This window comes from Phaseolus vulgaris, chromosome 5, assembly GCF_000499845.2.
Source record: "Phaseolus vulgaris cultivar G19833 chromosome 5, P. vulgaris v2.0, whole genome shotgun sequence".
Lineage (NCBI taxonomy): Eukaryota > Viridiplantae > Streptophyta > Magnoliopsida > Fabales > Fabaceae > Phaseolus > Phaseolus vulgaris.
This window is the reverse complement of record NC_023755.2, coordinates 31645384-31659776: the sequence shown is the minus strand read 5'-3', so window position 1 is coordinate 31659776 and position 14393 is coordinate 31645384. Positions and strand designations below refer to the sequence as shown.

Below are 14393 nucleotides of genomic sequence, written 5' to 3'. Positions count from 1 at the left end.
AGACGTCGGTCGATGGAGGGTGCTCAAAGTGGTTGCATAAGAATTTGAACGCCCGGATGAAGCCCCAAGCGTTCGGATGGAGTTGGCAAGGGGCGACGTTTAGCTCAGTGAGGAGTTCCTTCTCGAAGAAGGTAAAGGGAAGGCGGAGGCGCAGCCTCTTGAAGATGGCTGAGTAGATAAAGGTGAAGGGCACCCCATTGGTGGCCCTATCATCTACGCATATGGGCATGCCTCGGGGGGGAATGCGCACGCCCAAGTTTCGGTCGTCCTCCCTGTCGATAGCACATGAAGGCTCATCCGCAACGCCCTTCAGCAAAGTAGCGAGATGATCGGCGGGAAGCTGGTTAGAGGTTTCGGCAAGCAAATGGAGGGGTGCCCACTCGTACGCCTGCACGTAGCCTTGGGGAGGAAGCGTCGCCCTGGGTTGCGTACTCGCCGAGGGTGATGAAGGTGCACTGGCGGAAGGCTGTGCACCAGAAGATGAGGCAAGGCGCGTGGTGGTTTTTGTGCGAGCCATTGTCAGTAGCTACAATGGAGAAAGAAAGAAAAAGGGTGAGGAATCAATGAAAAACAAGAAAAAGACGAAGGGAGCGAATGCTATGGTTCGAAGGGATAGAGGAATGAAAACGACGAAGAGGAAGAAGAAACGGAACACAGCAAAACCATAAGAGGTCTTGGTACAGTGCAAAAAGGGGAAAAACGACCCATGATGTATGCCCAATACAGTTTTAAGCAATGCAATCGGTAGAAGGTTTCCAAATATGCTGTAGATGAAGAAAGGGAGTACCTTTTTGTGATCGCGAACGGTTCCTGGTAGCCTGGGAATGGAGAAGATGAATCGCAGAAGGAAGGTTCGAGAGTCGCAGAGAAACGTGTTGGGGAAGATAATGGAACAGTATAGGCGCGTAAGTTTTTTAATAAGGGAACTGCAAACGACGTTTCACGCTAGCCATTGATGTGCACACGTGTCGCTAGATTAGGGAAGGAAAGGCGTAACGTCACTTAAGGCACAGCATGTGAGGTGGCACGTGACGTGGCGTCACTTGCCACGTGGCCACCGAGAACGAGCACTTAGTCTCTTCGCTGAGAACAAGTACGCAGCTCGAGACTGGGGGGCTTGTGATCCGGTCGGTCATCAGTTTAGGATAACGTCAGCGACTGATGGCCACGTGGGCCGGTCTTAGCGAAACATGTGGGCCAGGGAAGCTGATGTGGCTTGAAGAGGGTGATCAGGCGGAGATCGGAGATCGGAGAGGTTGTGCGTTCTACGCTACCATGCATGAGAATGGTCTAAGGGAGCTAGCAGTCGGTCGGTGATTGAACCTCTCTTGGCCCATAACATGCATGGGGCAGAACAAAGGTGATCGTTCATGCGTTAGGTAATGCCTAGTATGCGCGCTTGTCCAAGTCGCACCTGGTACTTACGCAGAGGTTGCACGAGACATCCAATGAAAGAAACACGCTAAGTTACCTCGTACGCGAATAACTTGGGCGCGCGGCAGGGTATATAAAGGCATTTCACGCTCATTGCGAAGGTACGTTTTTCATACTGACAAGTGACTAGTTTTGCATAGAGAGAGGGGGGGGGGGGGGGAATCACAGAGTGCACGAGTCTCACCAAGATTCTGAGTACACGATTCTTTGGTGGTCTTGTTTACTGACTTGAGCGTCAGAGTGCAATCGGCCGCTAGAGGCGCCGTTTGTGGTGTTTTCGCAGGTTCGCTTGGAGCTAGTTGGAACGTACTTGCGGGAGACGAGGTTTGACGTGGCGAGACCTTCAACGATCAAGTCATCTGCAAGATCAAAATTTATAGGTAGAACGAATTTAGGTACATTATTTTTCCTTTTAATAATAAATAATATAATAATATTTAAATAATTGATTTTCAATTTTATTGATGTTGGACTGGTTTTAAAGTTGTTAATAATAGAAAAATTAAAAACATTCAATTTCGATCGATTATCAGTTTTTAGATAAATTTTTTATTTACCCGCTCGAATTTAAACCCCGTTGATCATTAAAAATATGTTGAACGAAGAAAGTTAAAAATAAGAAAAAAAATAACTGGAACCAAAAATAGGCTCAATTCCCTATCTAGCACCATTTACATCTTTATTTCCCTATCTAGCACCCTTTTGTTTTTATTTCCCTATCTAGCACTCTTTTATTTTTTATTTCCCTATCTAGCACCATTTTAAAAATAAATAAATAAATAATAAATTATTATTTTTTTAATAATTTTAATTTTGAATGCATTAAAAAATAAATATTTTTAATGTTTAAAATAATTAGAAATATAATTAATGAATAAATAAATGAGTTTTTACAAAATAAAAATAAAAAAGTAATAAATTAAAAATGTTTAGGTTAAAATTATTTTTTTTTAAAATGAAGAAAATAAAAAATTAAACTAAGTTGAATCTATAAACATAAATTAGTATTTATTTTTATTATTATTGATGATGTAATCATGTTAATTTCAAGTAAAAAATACAGGACATATTTATAAAAAAAACCAAAGTCAATTAGTATTAATTAATAGTGGACACATAAATAATATTGAAGTGTTTACCTAAATGCAAAATTCTAAAAAAAACTAATACAAATGTTACACTTAATGCTTAAAAATGAGACAAAAAAATAAGTATAGAAAATAAAAATAGCAACAATAAAATAAAAACAAAAAATAGATATAAATAAAGAATGACAGAAAAAAAAAAATAACAACTAAAAACATAAAATATATAAAATAAAGGCAAAACAAAATAAGATAAAGATAAAATATATAAAAAAAATTCAAACAAAATAAAGATAAGAAATATAAGGCGATATTGAATAAGTATATGTTGATCATAAAAAGGAAAATAAATAAAAGATGATCATTCATTTGATATTTTCTTCAGTGGTACATTAAATAGCTTGTGCAAAATGAAACATAATTAATGACGAGAATTGTACAATCCAGTAATTTTTTTTATAATTTTAATTTTGAATGCATTAAAAAAAATATTTTTAGTATTTAAAATTGTTAGAAATATAATTAATGAATAAAAACATAAATAGAAATAAATAAAGAATGGCAGAAAAAATAATAATAACTAGAAACATATTAAATGAATGATCATCTCTCATTTATTTTCCTTTTTATGATCAACATATACTTATTTAGTATCGTCTTATATCTCTTATATTTATCTTGTTTTGATTTATTTGATTTTTTTATATCTTTTATCTTTATCTTATTTTGTTTTTCCTTTATTTTATACCTTTTATGTTTTTAGATATTATTATTTTTTCTGCAATCTTTATTTATTTATTTATGGTTTTTGTTTTTATTTTATTGTTGTTGTTTTTATTTTCTAGACTTATTTATTTTTGCATTTTTTTCTTCTCATTTTTAAGCATTAAGTGTAACATTTGTATTAGTTTTTTTTAGAATTTTGCATTTAGGTACACACTTCAATATTATTTATGTGTCCACTATTAATTAATACTAATTGACTTTGGTTTTTTTTATAAATATGTCCTGTATTTTTTACTTGAAATTAACATGATTACATTATCAATAATAATAAAAATAAATACTAATTTATGTTTATAGATTCAACTTTTATGTTGTTGTAGAGTTTAATTTTTTATTTTCTTCATTTTAAAAAAAAAATTTAAACTAAACATTTTTAATTTATTACTTTTTTATTTTTATTTTGTAAAAACTTATTTATTTATTCATTAATTATATTTCTAATTATTTTAAACATTAAAAATATTTATTTTTTAATGCATTCAGTGTAGCATTAAGTGTAGCATTTGCATTAGCTTTTTTTTTAGAATTTTGCATTTAGGGTAGACACTTCAATATTATTTATGTGTTCACTATTAATTAATACTAATTGACTTTGGTTTTTTAATAATTATGTCCTGTATTTTTTACTTGAAATTAACATGATTATATCATCCATAATAATAAAAATAAATACTAATTTATGTTTATAGATTCAACTTTTATGTTGTTGTATAGTTTAATTTTTTATTTTCTTCATTTTAAAAAAAAATAATTTTAAAGTAAACATTTTTAATTTATTACTTTTTTATTTTTATTTTGTAAAAATTCATTTATTTATTCATTAATTATATTTCTAATTATTTTAAACATTAAACATATTTATTTTTTAATGCATTCAAAATTAAAATTATTAAAAAAATAATAATTTATTATTTATTTATTTATTTTTAAAATAGTGCTAGATAGGGAAATAAAAAATAAAAGAGTGCTAGATAGGGAAATAAAAACAAAAAGGTGCTAGATAGGAAAATAAAAACAAAATGGTGCAAGATAGGGAAATAAAGATGTAAATGGTACTAGATAGGGAATTGAGCCCCAAAAATACCTTATATTATGTTATATGCACTAAATTTTTTAATTAAGCTAACATAATAACCAAAACCTAATTTGTTATAAGTAAAAATATATATACTTTAATTATACTAAATATTTATTCGCATAATAATTACCAGTGAATATAAAGAAAATGATTAAAAATTATTTCTTCAAATTTTGATAAAAAAAAAGTTAAAATTAAAAGTAGTAGAGAATAAGTAAGAAGGTCCGTCCTTCAAACTTTTCTTTTAATATCTTTACGAGATTTGAAAAACAGTATTATAAAAGGAAATTGTTGGTAAATAAAAATTAATTAATATCACGCACCAAATTACACTTTAGCCAAATAAACATTCCACTCACCAAAAATTTAACAGCACCATTCATCTTCCAATGTTTAAATAAATATAATAAGATATATTTAAAAGAGTCATGATATTTTCATTACACTGAATTTTTTCAGATTACAACGATTAAAAACATTATAAACCAATGCGTAGATGCCATAATAACACGTATATTTTTACAATTATATCTCTATCCTCATCTTAAATGAATTTTTAAGAGTGATACCAAAAAATGATAGGACAAAGTGGGAATTTTCCTTTAACAGCACTGATGTAACCATTGTGCTGATTAAGTCATTAGAGTTCACTGATTTTATATTGTGAGTGATTTCTTAATAATTAAAAAATATTTTTTTTATATTATATACTATCTCATAAACTAATGTAAATTATAATAAAAGTAAGAAAAAAATCAACATAAAAAGATTATATTATTGTATGTTATATAAGAAAAATAGTAATTATAAAAAGTTAAATAATAGCAAATCACATTTAATCTTTATATATGAGTTTTATAGTATAACACCCCTTTCATCATACCAAGCCCAATGATAAAGTTAAACACCATTTATTCAAGTGATTTAAATCTGTGGAGAGTTCACAAGAAATGTTTTGGTGGTGCAAGGAATAACCCCAGAAATATAATAGACAAAAACAATGGATTGATTAAATATAAAAAAAATAAAGAAAAAGATATTGTACTTTAAAGAAAATTAAAAAATTTAATTAACTGAGAATGTTAGTGTTTTACTTTTTCCACTGTATCTCTCCTTATTACAAGATATTTTGTTTAGCAACTCAGCATTATATAATATTGAGTCAAGAGAACTTTAACCAAATATTTTACTTTTTTATTTTTCGGTTGAAATTAAAAAGCATTCTTTGGGCCAACACACGGGCTATCCCACCCAGCCCGTAACCAAGGGCTTCATTCTTCTGGAAGGCAATTTGTTTTTGCACTTGCATTTTTCTTCCTGCATCTCCACAATTTTATAAATCTGAAAACTGACCTTCACCTTTTATTTGAAATTGGGATCTGGGAGTATGCTACAGATTTATCAATCCGGAAGTGAATGTTGCTTTCCGGATGAAGGGGGTGTTCCAGAAGCAAAGTTTGTATAAATTGTTAATTTTCAAATTGTTGAATCTGGAAATCCAATTTCTATTACAGATTGGTAGGTTTGGAATGATTTTTTTCAATTATAGATTTCTGAATCCAGAACGCATATTTTGAATTATGGATTGACGGATCTGAAATGGTTTATTTAATTATGGATGTTCTGCATTTTTTTTCTTTTGGATTGACACTGTCATTCATGTACAACCGGAGCCACCAATCTAGGAGTTTACCGGACGTGCCAATCCAAAATTTTACTGGAAGGGTCAATCAAAAAGTTTACCGGATTATCTGGAATGGAAAAAAAACAAATGTACAGTTTGTTTTTTATAGGGATAATTTTGTCTCTGCACAACACTGTGGGGGCGCAGGAAGAAAAATGTATGGGTGCAGGAGGAATAAAGTGTCATTCTGGAATTAGGCCCAAGGCTTATTGAATCCCCAAATCCGAAATCAAAACCAGAGAGAAACTAGAGTTAGGGTTTAACTTGGAATTGCTTTGGATTGGTTCTCTTCTCTCTCACGCAAAAGAAGAAAAATGAACTCAGAATCCATGGCCACAACGACGACGAAACGAAAACCTGTGTTTGTGAAGGTCGATCAACTAAAACCTGGCACCAATGGCCACACACTGACGGTCAAGGTGGTGAGCTCTAAGCCGGTGAAGACGGTGAGCAACCGAGGCGGTCGATCATCGGTGCTCACGGCGCGACCGTCGCGCATCGCCGAGTGCGTCGTTGGTGACGAAACTGGAACCATAATCTTCACCGCTCGCAACGAACAGGGTACGGTTATGTATGCATTTGTAAGATGATGTTTCTTTTTGTGGGTTGCGTGGTGATGGGTGTTTGAATTTCAATCTTTTTGGTTTGTTGAATTTATAGTGTCGAAGGCTATGCTTTAAAGTTGTTGAGCTCCTTATAGTACTTTGTGTGCTTAGAATACCAAGCACTTGAGACGTGAAGATTTAAGGTTTTAATAATGCTTTTCTCCGTTATACGTGTGAGTAGTGACAAGCCCGTGTTTAATAGTGTTTTTGTCGGGGGTGAAAATAAAATTGTTTCTACAGTGTAAAAGTTTTCTTGTTCAATGACGTTAGAATTAGATTAATTTAAATATTGTTGATTTGGTCTGGTTTGAGGGTATTTCAGGTTGAAACATGGAAGCCCATTTCCCTGTCTATGTAGGTTATTCATTTAAAGATATCTATTGTATTAATGCATCCATGTATTGTGGAACAATGCACCCAATCTTGGTTGCATACCACTGAGTTTGTTGTCGTTGGCCATTTTTTAATACCTTTTGCTAGGTTTTTTTGTTTGTCTTTGATCTTGTTTTAAGTGAAATCCAAGCACATCGATAATGTTTTTTTTTGTGGTAGTACTCATTATCTTTTTTCTCCCAAGCAAATGTTTTTGCATGTATATTTTGTTAGCACATCTTTATAGTCTTTGCTACATGTCTAAGTGTTGCTATTCTTGTTTGTTTGGGAGTAAGGTTTGCTTGTATTATATGGTCACTAATTCATTTACTTTTGTGCAGTGGACCTCATGAATGCTGGTGCTAGTTTAACTCTGCGTAATGCAAAGATTGACATGTTCAAGGGATCTATGAGGCTTGCAGTTGATAGATGGGGGCGTATTGAGGCGACGGAACCTGCAAATTTTGAAGTTAAAGAGGATAACAATCTTTCATTAGTTGAATATGAATTAGTTAATGTTGTTGAAGAGTGATTTTATCTTCAGGGTGAATCTTTGGGTTTACCAAAGATTTTAGTTTTTATTTTGACCATTGAACAGTTGACTGCGTTGCAGTTTTCTTATGGTACAGTCTTGCTTATTTAGTCTTAAGATTGCTGTGGTGAATGCAAGGAATTATATTTCAGGTCAGTTTTGAAACGTGATAATGCTTACGCCTTTAGTGCAGAAGTAAATATTATTTGTTTCTCCAATTTAATAATGTATCCCAACTTCTTTGAACAAATAAGTTTGCCCAGGCATTATCATACAAATGTATTTTTAAGCCCTTAGTAACCTCTACACTCCTGTTAAACCTCTTTTAAGCTAAGCAGCAGATGAACTATGTGGATTCAAATGACATTTTGTTGTTGGCGTTAAGGGTGGCCAAAAAAATCTAATTAAAACAAACTGCTCTATTTTTAAACTGTTCCAATTCATTTCAAAATTTATTTGTTTAAGGTTGTGTTTGGATTGGGGAGAGAATTTGAAGGAGTGGATTTGGAGTGATTTAAGAGAAAAATTTAAAAAAACTGATATTTTTTGGATTATAATATATTATAGAATAATTTATTGAAATTTGTGATTGATATAATGATTTTTTTTTAATGGAATAAAATTTCAGTTTATAAATTTATTTTTTACTTAAAAATATTTAAATAATAAAATATGAGATATTTTTGTATAAATATAAAAAAAATATCTTTATAAAATCAAATCAAATAAAAATTAATTTTAATTATTATTAAGTATATAATTTATATTTATATTTATTTTTATTATTATTATTATTATTTTAGTTATTATTATTTATTATTTTATTATTTTTAATATATAATATTTTTATTTTAAATTTTAAATATATTATTATTATTTTATAATATTTACATGTATATAAAAATTAATAGTTAAGGATAGTTTTGATTTTTCATAAATTTTTTAATTGAGAATTTTTTTTGTTTTTCAATGCAAGTGAACATGGTCACCCGGAAATAAATCGAGCCTAAATCGGATTTTGATCATAATTTAAAATTTTTTCAAATGAGAGTTACATTTTATTTATACAAATTTTGGAAAATGGATAATTCAAATATCCAATTGAGATTCATTACATGATCACCATGTGAAATGTACAATAAGATTTCACTTCCTTACGCTACAAATTATTTTAAACCATAGTTAGTTATTGGAAATGCTGCCACATAAATTATTTCAAACCATGTGAGCCACGAATAAATTTTAACAATTTTTTTTTTATTTTACAAAAATATAGAGAGAAAAAAATACATGAAATAAAAATATTAAATTTTTGTTTTTCATCAAAAAGAGGGTATTCATTTTAGAATTTTGAAAAATAAACTTTTTCTACATGAAATAATTCCTTTTATACAATTTATTTTAATATTTTAAAAATTAAATAATTTTTATGAAAAAAAATAAAAAAATAGAGAATGTTTTACCTTAATAAAAAATAACGGAGTAGTTTTTTATTAAGTTTTTTTATTCAAAATTAAAATATGCATAATACAAAAATTTTAAATTAAACATATTAAAAATTATTTAATTTATATTTTATCTGAATAGATATAATTGAAAATGAAATCAGGATAAAATATTTCTCCTAAAATCAAACTTACTTATTTAAATATATATTAAATAAATAATAAATGCGTAAATATAAAAATGTTAATCTACTATAAAATATTGAAATTAATGACTAATTAAAAACATAAGCTTAACATTAAAAAAATTAATAATTAATCTTTATCATAAAAAAAATTAAATTACATTATACTAATAATTTTTTGATATTATATAAATTTATAAAAAATATGGATTTAAATTTAAGATCCAATCTAAATATTTAGATTTGAATTTATAAAAATCCAAATTGTTTTTAAAAAATATGGATTTGGATTTTAAATGTGATGGAAATATTTAGATTTGAATTGGAAGTGGATTGAAACTTGTGCCTTGGTGATGGGTTGATAATAAACATGCTTAAGTATTCATTTCATACCTTCGCAAAATACAGAACATTTAGGTTTCAGGATATGCTATTTTACATTAAATTTGATATCTTGATTGTCAAAGCCGTTGTATAAGATTTAGTTCAATAAATTCAATGCCTAAAATTGACCTGCCAGATTGGACGGGATCACACTGAGCTTCACTTTAACACCTATTTTCCTGCCTAATTGCTGTATGGTTCAGCTTCAAAACCGACTTAGTTTGATGGCCTAACAATTAACTTATCAGCTTAATTAGACTTATTTCCAAAACTAAATTGGTAAAATAATCTAAGAATTGAGTACTTTTTAGTTCTAGTTCAGTTTCGAAGCTGATATACAGGGAAACCTTCCGGTTCACCCAATTGACCTAACTAATCGTAAAATTATGTAAATAACTTTTGTTGCTTTATCAAAAACCAAATTAATGTGTCCCAATCGGTTAATTTTAATTTAGATACTTTATTGTTTAATTTTATATTCAATTTAAGATCATAATATTCATCTCGTGACCTTTACAAACTCAACGTGGGTAAATTGGTAGATTTTGCACGCTAAATTGAAACAAAACGCGTGAATTTTTCAGTACGGACACAACTTTTGGAAAATTGCGAGCCCAAAGACGAAGTTGATTGAGGTCACAGACCAAGGTATGCAACACAAAATCAGAACTTAAAAAGAATAAGAAAGAAGCTACTTATAGAAGTTCAAATATCTCCAGGGCACAAATTCTAGTAGTGACTACAAAAACAGTCCAACTTTGACACGTTCACATGTAAATTTTGAGCATAATCTGTATTGCATTCTGTTGTTATCACATCATGACCCCTCTCCTTCTGAAAGTTAAAAAATATGAAGTAAATGAGAAAACAAAACATCAACGACCACTTCTATATGCATAAAGATATAACAATATAGAGGACGACAAAAAAAGTGAACCACCTTTAATATAAGTCCAAAAATATAAGTATGTGTATGGGATAAACGATGTACGCCATCCAGGAGCACATTATATTTTTAGGCATGATAAGTAACTGATAGACAGAAAGCATGGATTTAAACTAGTCACAAACAGACATATAGAACTTTCACTAAATAAAGCAATTCGGTATTAGTTGATTCAATAAGAAATTTTCAAATAACGAGGACAAACAGGATAAAACTTAATCCAACATGTACCATTACAATTTCAACTTATTTGCCTTTAGACTCAACATCCCGGGAATAAAATGGCAGCCTTAAAGGCATGTGAACCAGAAAGAACAGAAGTGCAGGCGATCTAGGTTTTTAAAGTTCCTTTCAGCCTTTGGGACTCAAATTGTCCCTCCAATGGCTCAGTCAAAACAGTCTCACGAACCAGATTTGTACATAAAAGATTGCTTCAACCTTCAGAACATTTATCACACATCATCATTGCAATCTGATTAAACAGAAGAGATCAGTAAACGCCTCCACTATCAATTGACCCTTTAGAGTATGATGCGAAATAAAATTGCACCAATTAAGGTTTTTAATGACAAAATTTTAGCAGCAGACTCCCACAAAAGAAAAGTATATAATATTTCATATTTCAAACAATTAAACATAAAAGGTACCTAGAACAATCTATATTCTAGAGAAATCCTCACAAAATGTTGTATGGTATTGATCTTTTTCTGTTTAGGTATGAAAAAGCCAATACAGTTTTATATAAACTTGGAACCCACCAAAAATTATGCCAGCAAGGCAATTCTACTCATTATGCATGAACTTTGAACAATATGATTCACAAATAGGTGACAGATATTATTATCTAGAATAGAACACAAAGTAAACTAAAAAAATCCAGGTTAATGACAGTCATCCTGTCAACTTAAAAGAATTCAAGGGCAACAAGCTTTTTTTGTGACAGAAATCTAGCAGTTCTTCCTAATAAGAATGATTTTTTTGTTTAAAGCCCAACATCAAAAGAGGTCCATGTCATCCCAACCTTGCTTCTTGATCTTCAAATAGTCTTCTCTTGGCCTACAAACAAAATGAGTACGTACGGCTTCACTAAAAGATTTAGTTGCAGTGGGGAAAGCAGAAGATTCAGGGAATAACTTTTCCATCAATCTTAGGTACAGGACTAATATTTACACAATGATAAGATCAAAGATCATGTAGATGGACTGCCTTTTTTTTATTAATATGAAGAATGATATGCCATACATTTTTCCAAAGCATTACACATCAAATCTAACAAGACTCTATCATGTTTTAACCCAAAAACTGAAAAGAAACACTAACTTACCCGAAAATTAAATTGAAGAAAGAACACAAGGGATCCTACAGATGTTTAGCTACCTAATTCAAAAGTAAAATCCAACTGTCAGGCAATTAAAATGATCACAGACTAGGCCACCCAAAGTGTGGGACCACATCACATAATACTCTAAGAGGCTCCAATTTTATTTTTTTTCTCAGCATGAGCTGTAAAATATCTCCAACGTCCCCCCTCTCCTTTAACAACAACACTAGGTAAACTCCCATGTCAAAGCCAACATACGGGAGAAAAAGAAGATAGTTTTGAACATTAAGAATGCTAGACAAATCATATAATGCTGCAGGCAGAAATCTTCAAAAACATTTTCACTTACCAATACTATTAAGTAAACACATGCAAATAAACCAAATCTTTCATTCCAAAATGATACATTAAAATGCAGTAGAAGCAGAGACTATACCTTCAGGAAGCCAGCCGTAGCTACGGCGAGACACCGAGAGCATTGAAGTCAACAAAGCAGAAGCAGTTGCCGTGTGATACGGTAGCATGGATTCCACACAAAAACTCAATTCAACGGGACGCCTTCTCACACAAAATCACATCAATCCATTATTTCATTTCCAGCATTAACGTATCAATCCAAATAACAATAAATTCATCACTGATACACAAAAAATAAATCGAGATAACACTACAATCCAGTTAGTTCAAACTTACACATAGTCTCTGAAAATCATCTAAAATGTGGCGTATTACAAACTTTAATTCCTAAATAAATTTTACATAACTTGTTAACATATTTCCATAGAGATTTGAAGCGAAAAAATAAATTAGGAAAAATCCTGTAAAAACTAAATTCACAACAGTTAAACGAGTAACTCAACTGAAGTACCTAATAATAAGCACATAAATTACCTCAGTGTTGATTGGGAGAGAGGTTTATTGGAAGCAACGCGGAACGGAGAGCCACCCGCTTTAGCTTCCGAGCCGAGACGGAACGCAGCGCGACGACCAGAACATGATCGGAGTATCGATCTCGCGGCGGCGCCGGCGGTCGATGCCATTTCGTTGTCGGAAAATTTTAGGGTTAGCGTTCGATCCACACACTCTCCACTGGTGTAGGGTTCTACAACACTAAAACCCCGCTTAGCTCTTCTGCTCATGAAACCCCAAAAACTCAACGGGCTTTTTAAAATTTGGGCTTTATTAAGTCCAGATATCGAAAGTTGTTATTTCCACCCCTTGTTTCTACAAATTCAATTTTTTGAGTTAATAAATATAAACGTATATAATATAAAGATACAAAATGTCTATTCTTTTACAATATATGACATTATTTACAAATAATTATACCGTGTTTGTGAATATACGTATATTTTTATATACTGATATAAATAAGAGATAGCCACTAAAATTAATATATATCAAATTTTAGTTTTTTGTTTTCTATATATTTTCTCTAACTTGTTTGTACTAAATTTTAGTAATAAATCGTTAAAATTTAGCCTTTTGATTGTTATTAACAATTTTTTCAAAATTATTTGAAAGGTAAGTGAAAACTTAAAAAATGCTTTTTTAAAAGGACATAATCCAACGCGAGATACCCACTTTATTAATCTGTTACTTGCCAGATTTAGAAATTCATAAAGATAAGAAATTTAGAAAATTAATTGAGTCACAACATATTATTATTTTTGGTGGATTCCCTTTTTTTTCCTTTTTTTTGTTATATATAAAAGAAAACACACATAGGTAACATCTATTCAAAACAATAAAACATATTTTAATTTCAAATAGTTGCCACAAAATCTCATATTTGCTTTGTAGTATAATATTACATTACATAAGAAACAATTGGGAATCTATAAAAAGTGAAAATATGATTACAGGGGATATTTTACTGTTAAAATAGGAAAAAGATAACACTGTGATTGGATAACAATTATTTTTTAGTATAAAAAATTGAAATATTTAATGATAAAATGTTATTTGGATATAATATTTTGTAAAAGAAATAAACTTTATAAATTTATGAAAGTAATCTTAAAATTAAAGAATTTTTAATCTTATTTTTAAAAATAAAAATTTAAAATTTTTCATCCTTTATCCTCTTTCAAATTTATACATCTTATTTTTTTATTTTTTTTTTAAGTTAGATTTAGATTAAACATTTTTTTTATTTAACTACCACTAAATGTGTATAAGTTAGTTGAGATTGGAGTGTTTTTTAATAATTAGTATCAAAACATAATTTCGTTTAAATTTTTAGTTGATTTTATTTGAAATTATTTTTTAACTAATATCAATAGAATAAATTAAATGATTATTTTTCAACTAAAATTAATAAGAATATTTTGAAATAAATATTAAAAATATTTTTTTTCGATGTTAATCATATTTTATGTTTAACTTTCTTGTTATTTTAAGTTAAAGTATGTAATGATTAATTTTTAAAATTGGAATATGAGGCACTTATACACGTTAGATTTGGCCCATCAGATATATGGCCCATAACAACCATAACAATGTTATAAATATGCAATAAGGTTTATCAGTTTTC

At 30.0% G+C, this 14393-nt stretch overlaps 2 protein-coding genes across 8 annotated transcripts; one reads left to right on the top strand and one right to left on the bottom strand.

The window, feature by feature from the left end:
• The first annotated feature begins 6269 nt into the window (after positions 1-6269).
• LOC137835441 (uncharacterized protein At4g28440-like) lies at positions 6270-7732 on the top strand. The gene is made up of 2 exons (XM_068643955.1): positions 6270-6628; positions 7386-7732. Exons 1-2 carry the CDS (start codon positions 6382-6384, stop codon positions 7574-7576), a joined length of 438 nt encoding a protein of 145 aa, XP_068500056.1. The 5' UTR covers positions 6270-6381; the 3' UTR covers positions 7577-7732.
• Positions 7733-10147: 2415 nt separating this feature from the next.
• LOC137835443 (protein NUCLEAR FUSION DEFECTIVE 6, mitochondrial-like) lies at positions 10148-13007 on the bottom strand. Of its 7 annotated transcripts, none has more exons than XR_011085086.1 (5): positions 12749-12979; positions 12294-12415; positions 11861-11913; positions 11558-11592; positions 10148-10424 (listed from the first exon to the last, which is right to left on the bottom strand). XR_011085086.1 is itself a non-coding variant. In XM_068643958.1 (4 exons), the coding sequence occupies exons 1-3, from the start codon at positions 12994-12996 to the stop codon at positions 11573-11575; spliced, it is 390 nt and encodes a 129-aa protein (XP_068500059.1). In that variant the 5' UTR covers positions 12997-13007; the 3' UTR covers positions 10148-10424; positions 11558-11572. The 7 variants fall into 7 exon arrangements, 5 of the variants coding, with proteins under 5 accessions (XP_068500059.1, XP_068500060.1, XP_068500062.1 ...); XR_011085087.1 differs by lacking the exon at positions 10148-10424 and adding an exon at positions 10644-11008; XM_068643958.1 differs by lacking the exon at positions 11861-11913 and having other exon boundaries at positions 12749-13007.
• Between the last annotated feature and the right edge of the window lie 1386 nt (positions 13008-14393).

Excerpts from the sequence above, each read along its gene's own strand:
- LOC137835441 (XM_068643955.1), top strand. The coding sequence starts at position 6,382 with ATGAACTCAGAATCCATGGCCACAACGACGACGAAACGAAAACCTGTG. Across the intron at positions 6,629-7,385 it reads CACCGCTCGCAACGAACAGG|TGGACCTCATGAATGCTGGT; the intron begins GTACGGTTATGT and ends ACTTTTGTGCAG.
- LOC137835443 (XM_068643958.1), bottom strand. The coding sequence starts at position 12,996 with ATGAGCAGAAGAGCTAAGCGGGGTTTTAGTGTTGTAGAACCCTACACC. Across the intron at positions 12,416-12,748 it reads CTCTCCCAATCAACACTGAG|GCGTCCCGTTGAATTGAGTT; the intron begins GTAATTTATGTG and ends TTGTGTGAGAAG. Across the intron at positions 11,593-12,293 it reads CTACGGCTGGCTTCCTGAAG|GCCAAGAGAAGACTATTTGA; the intron begins GTATAGTCTCTG and ends TTTTGTTTGTAG.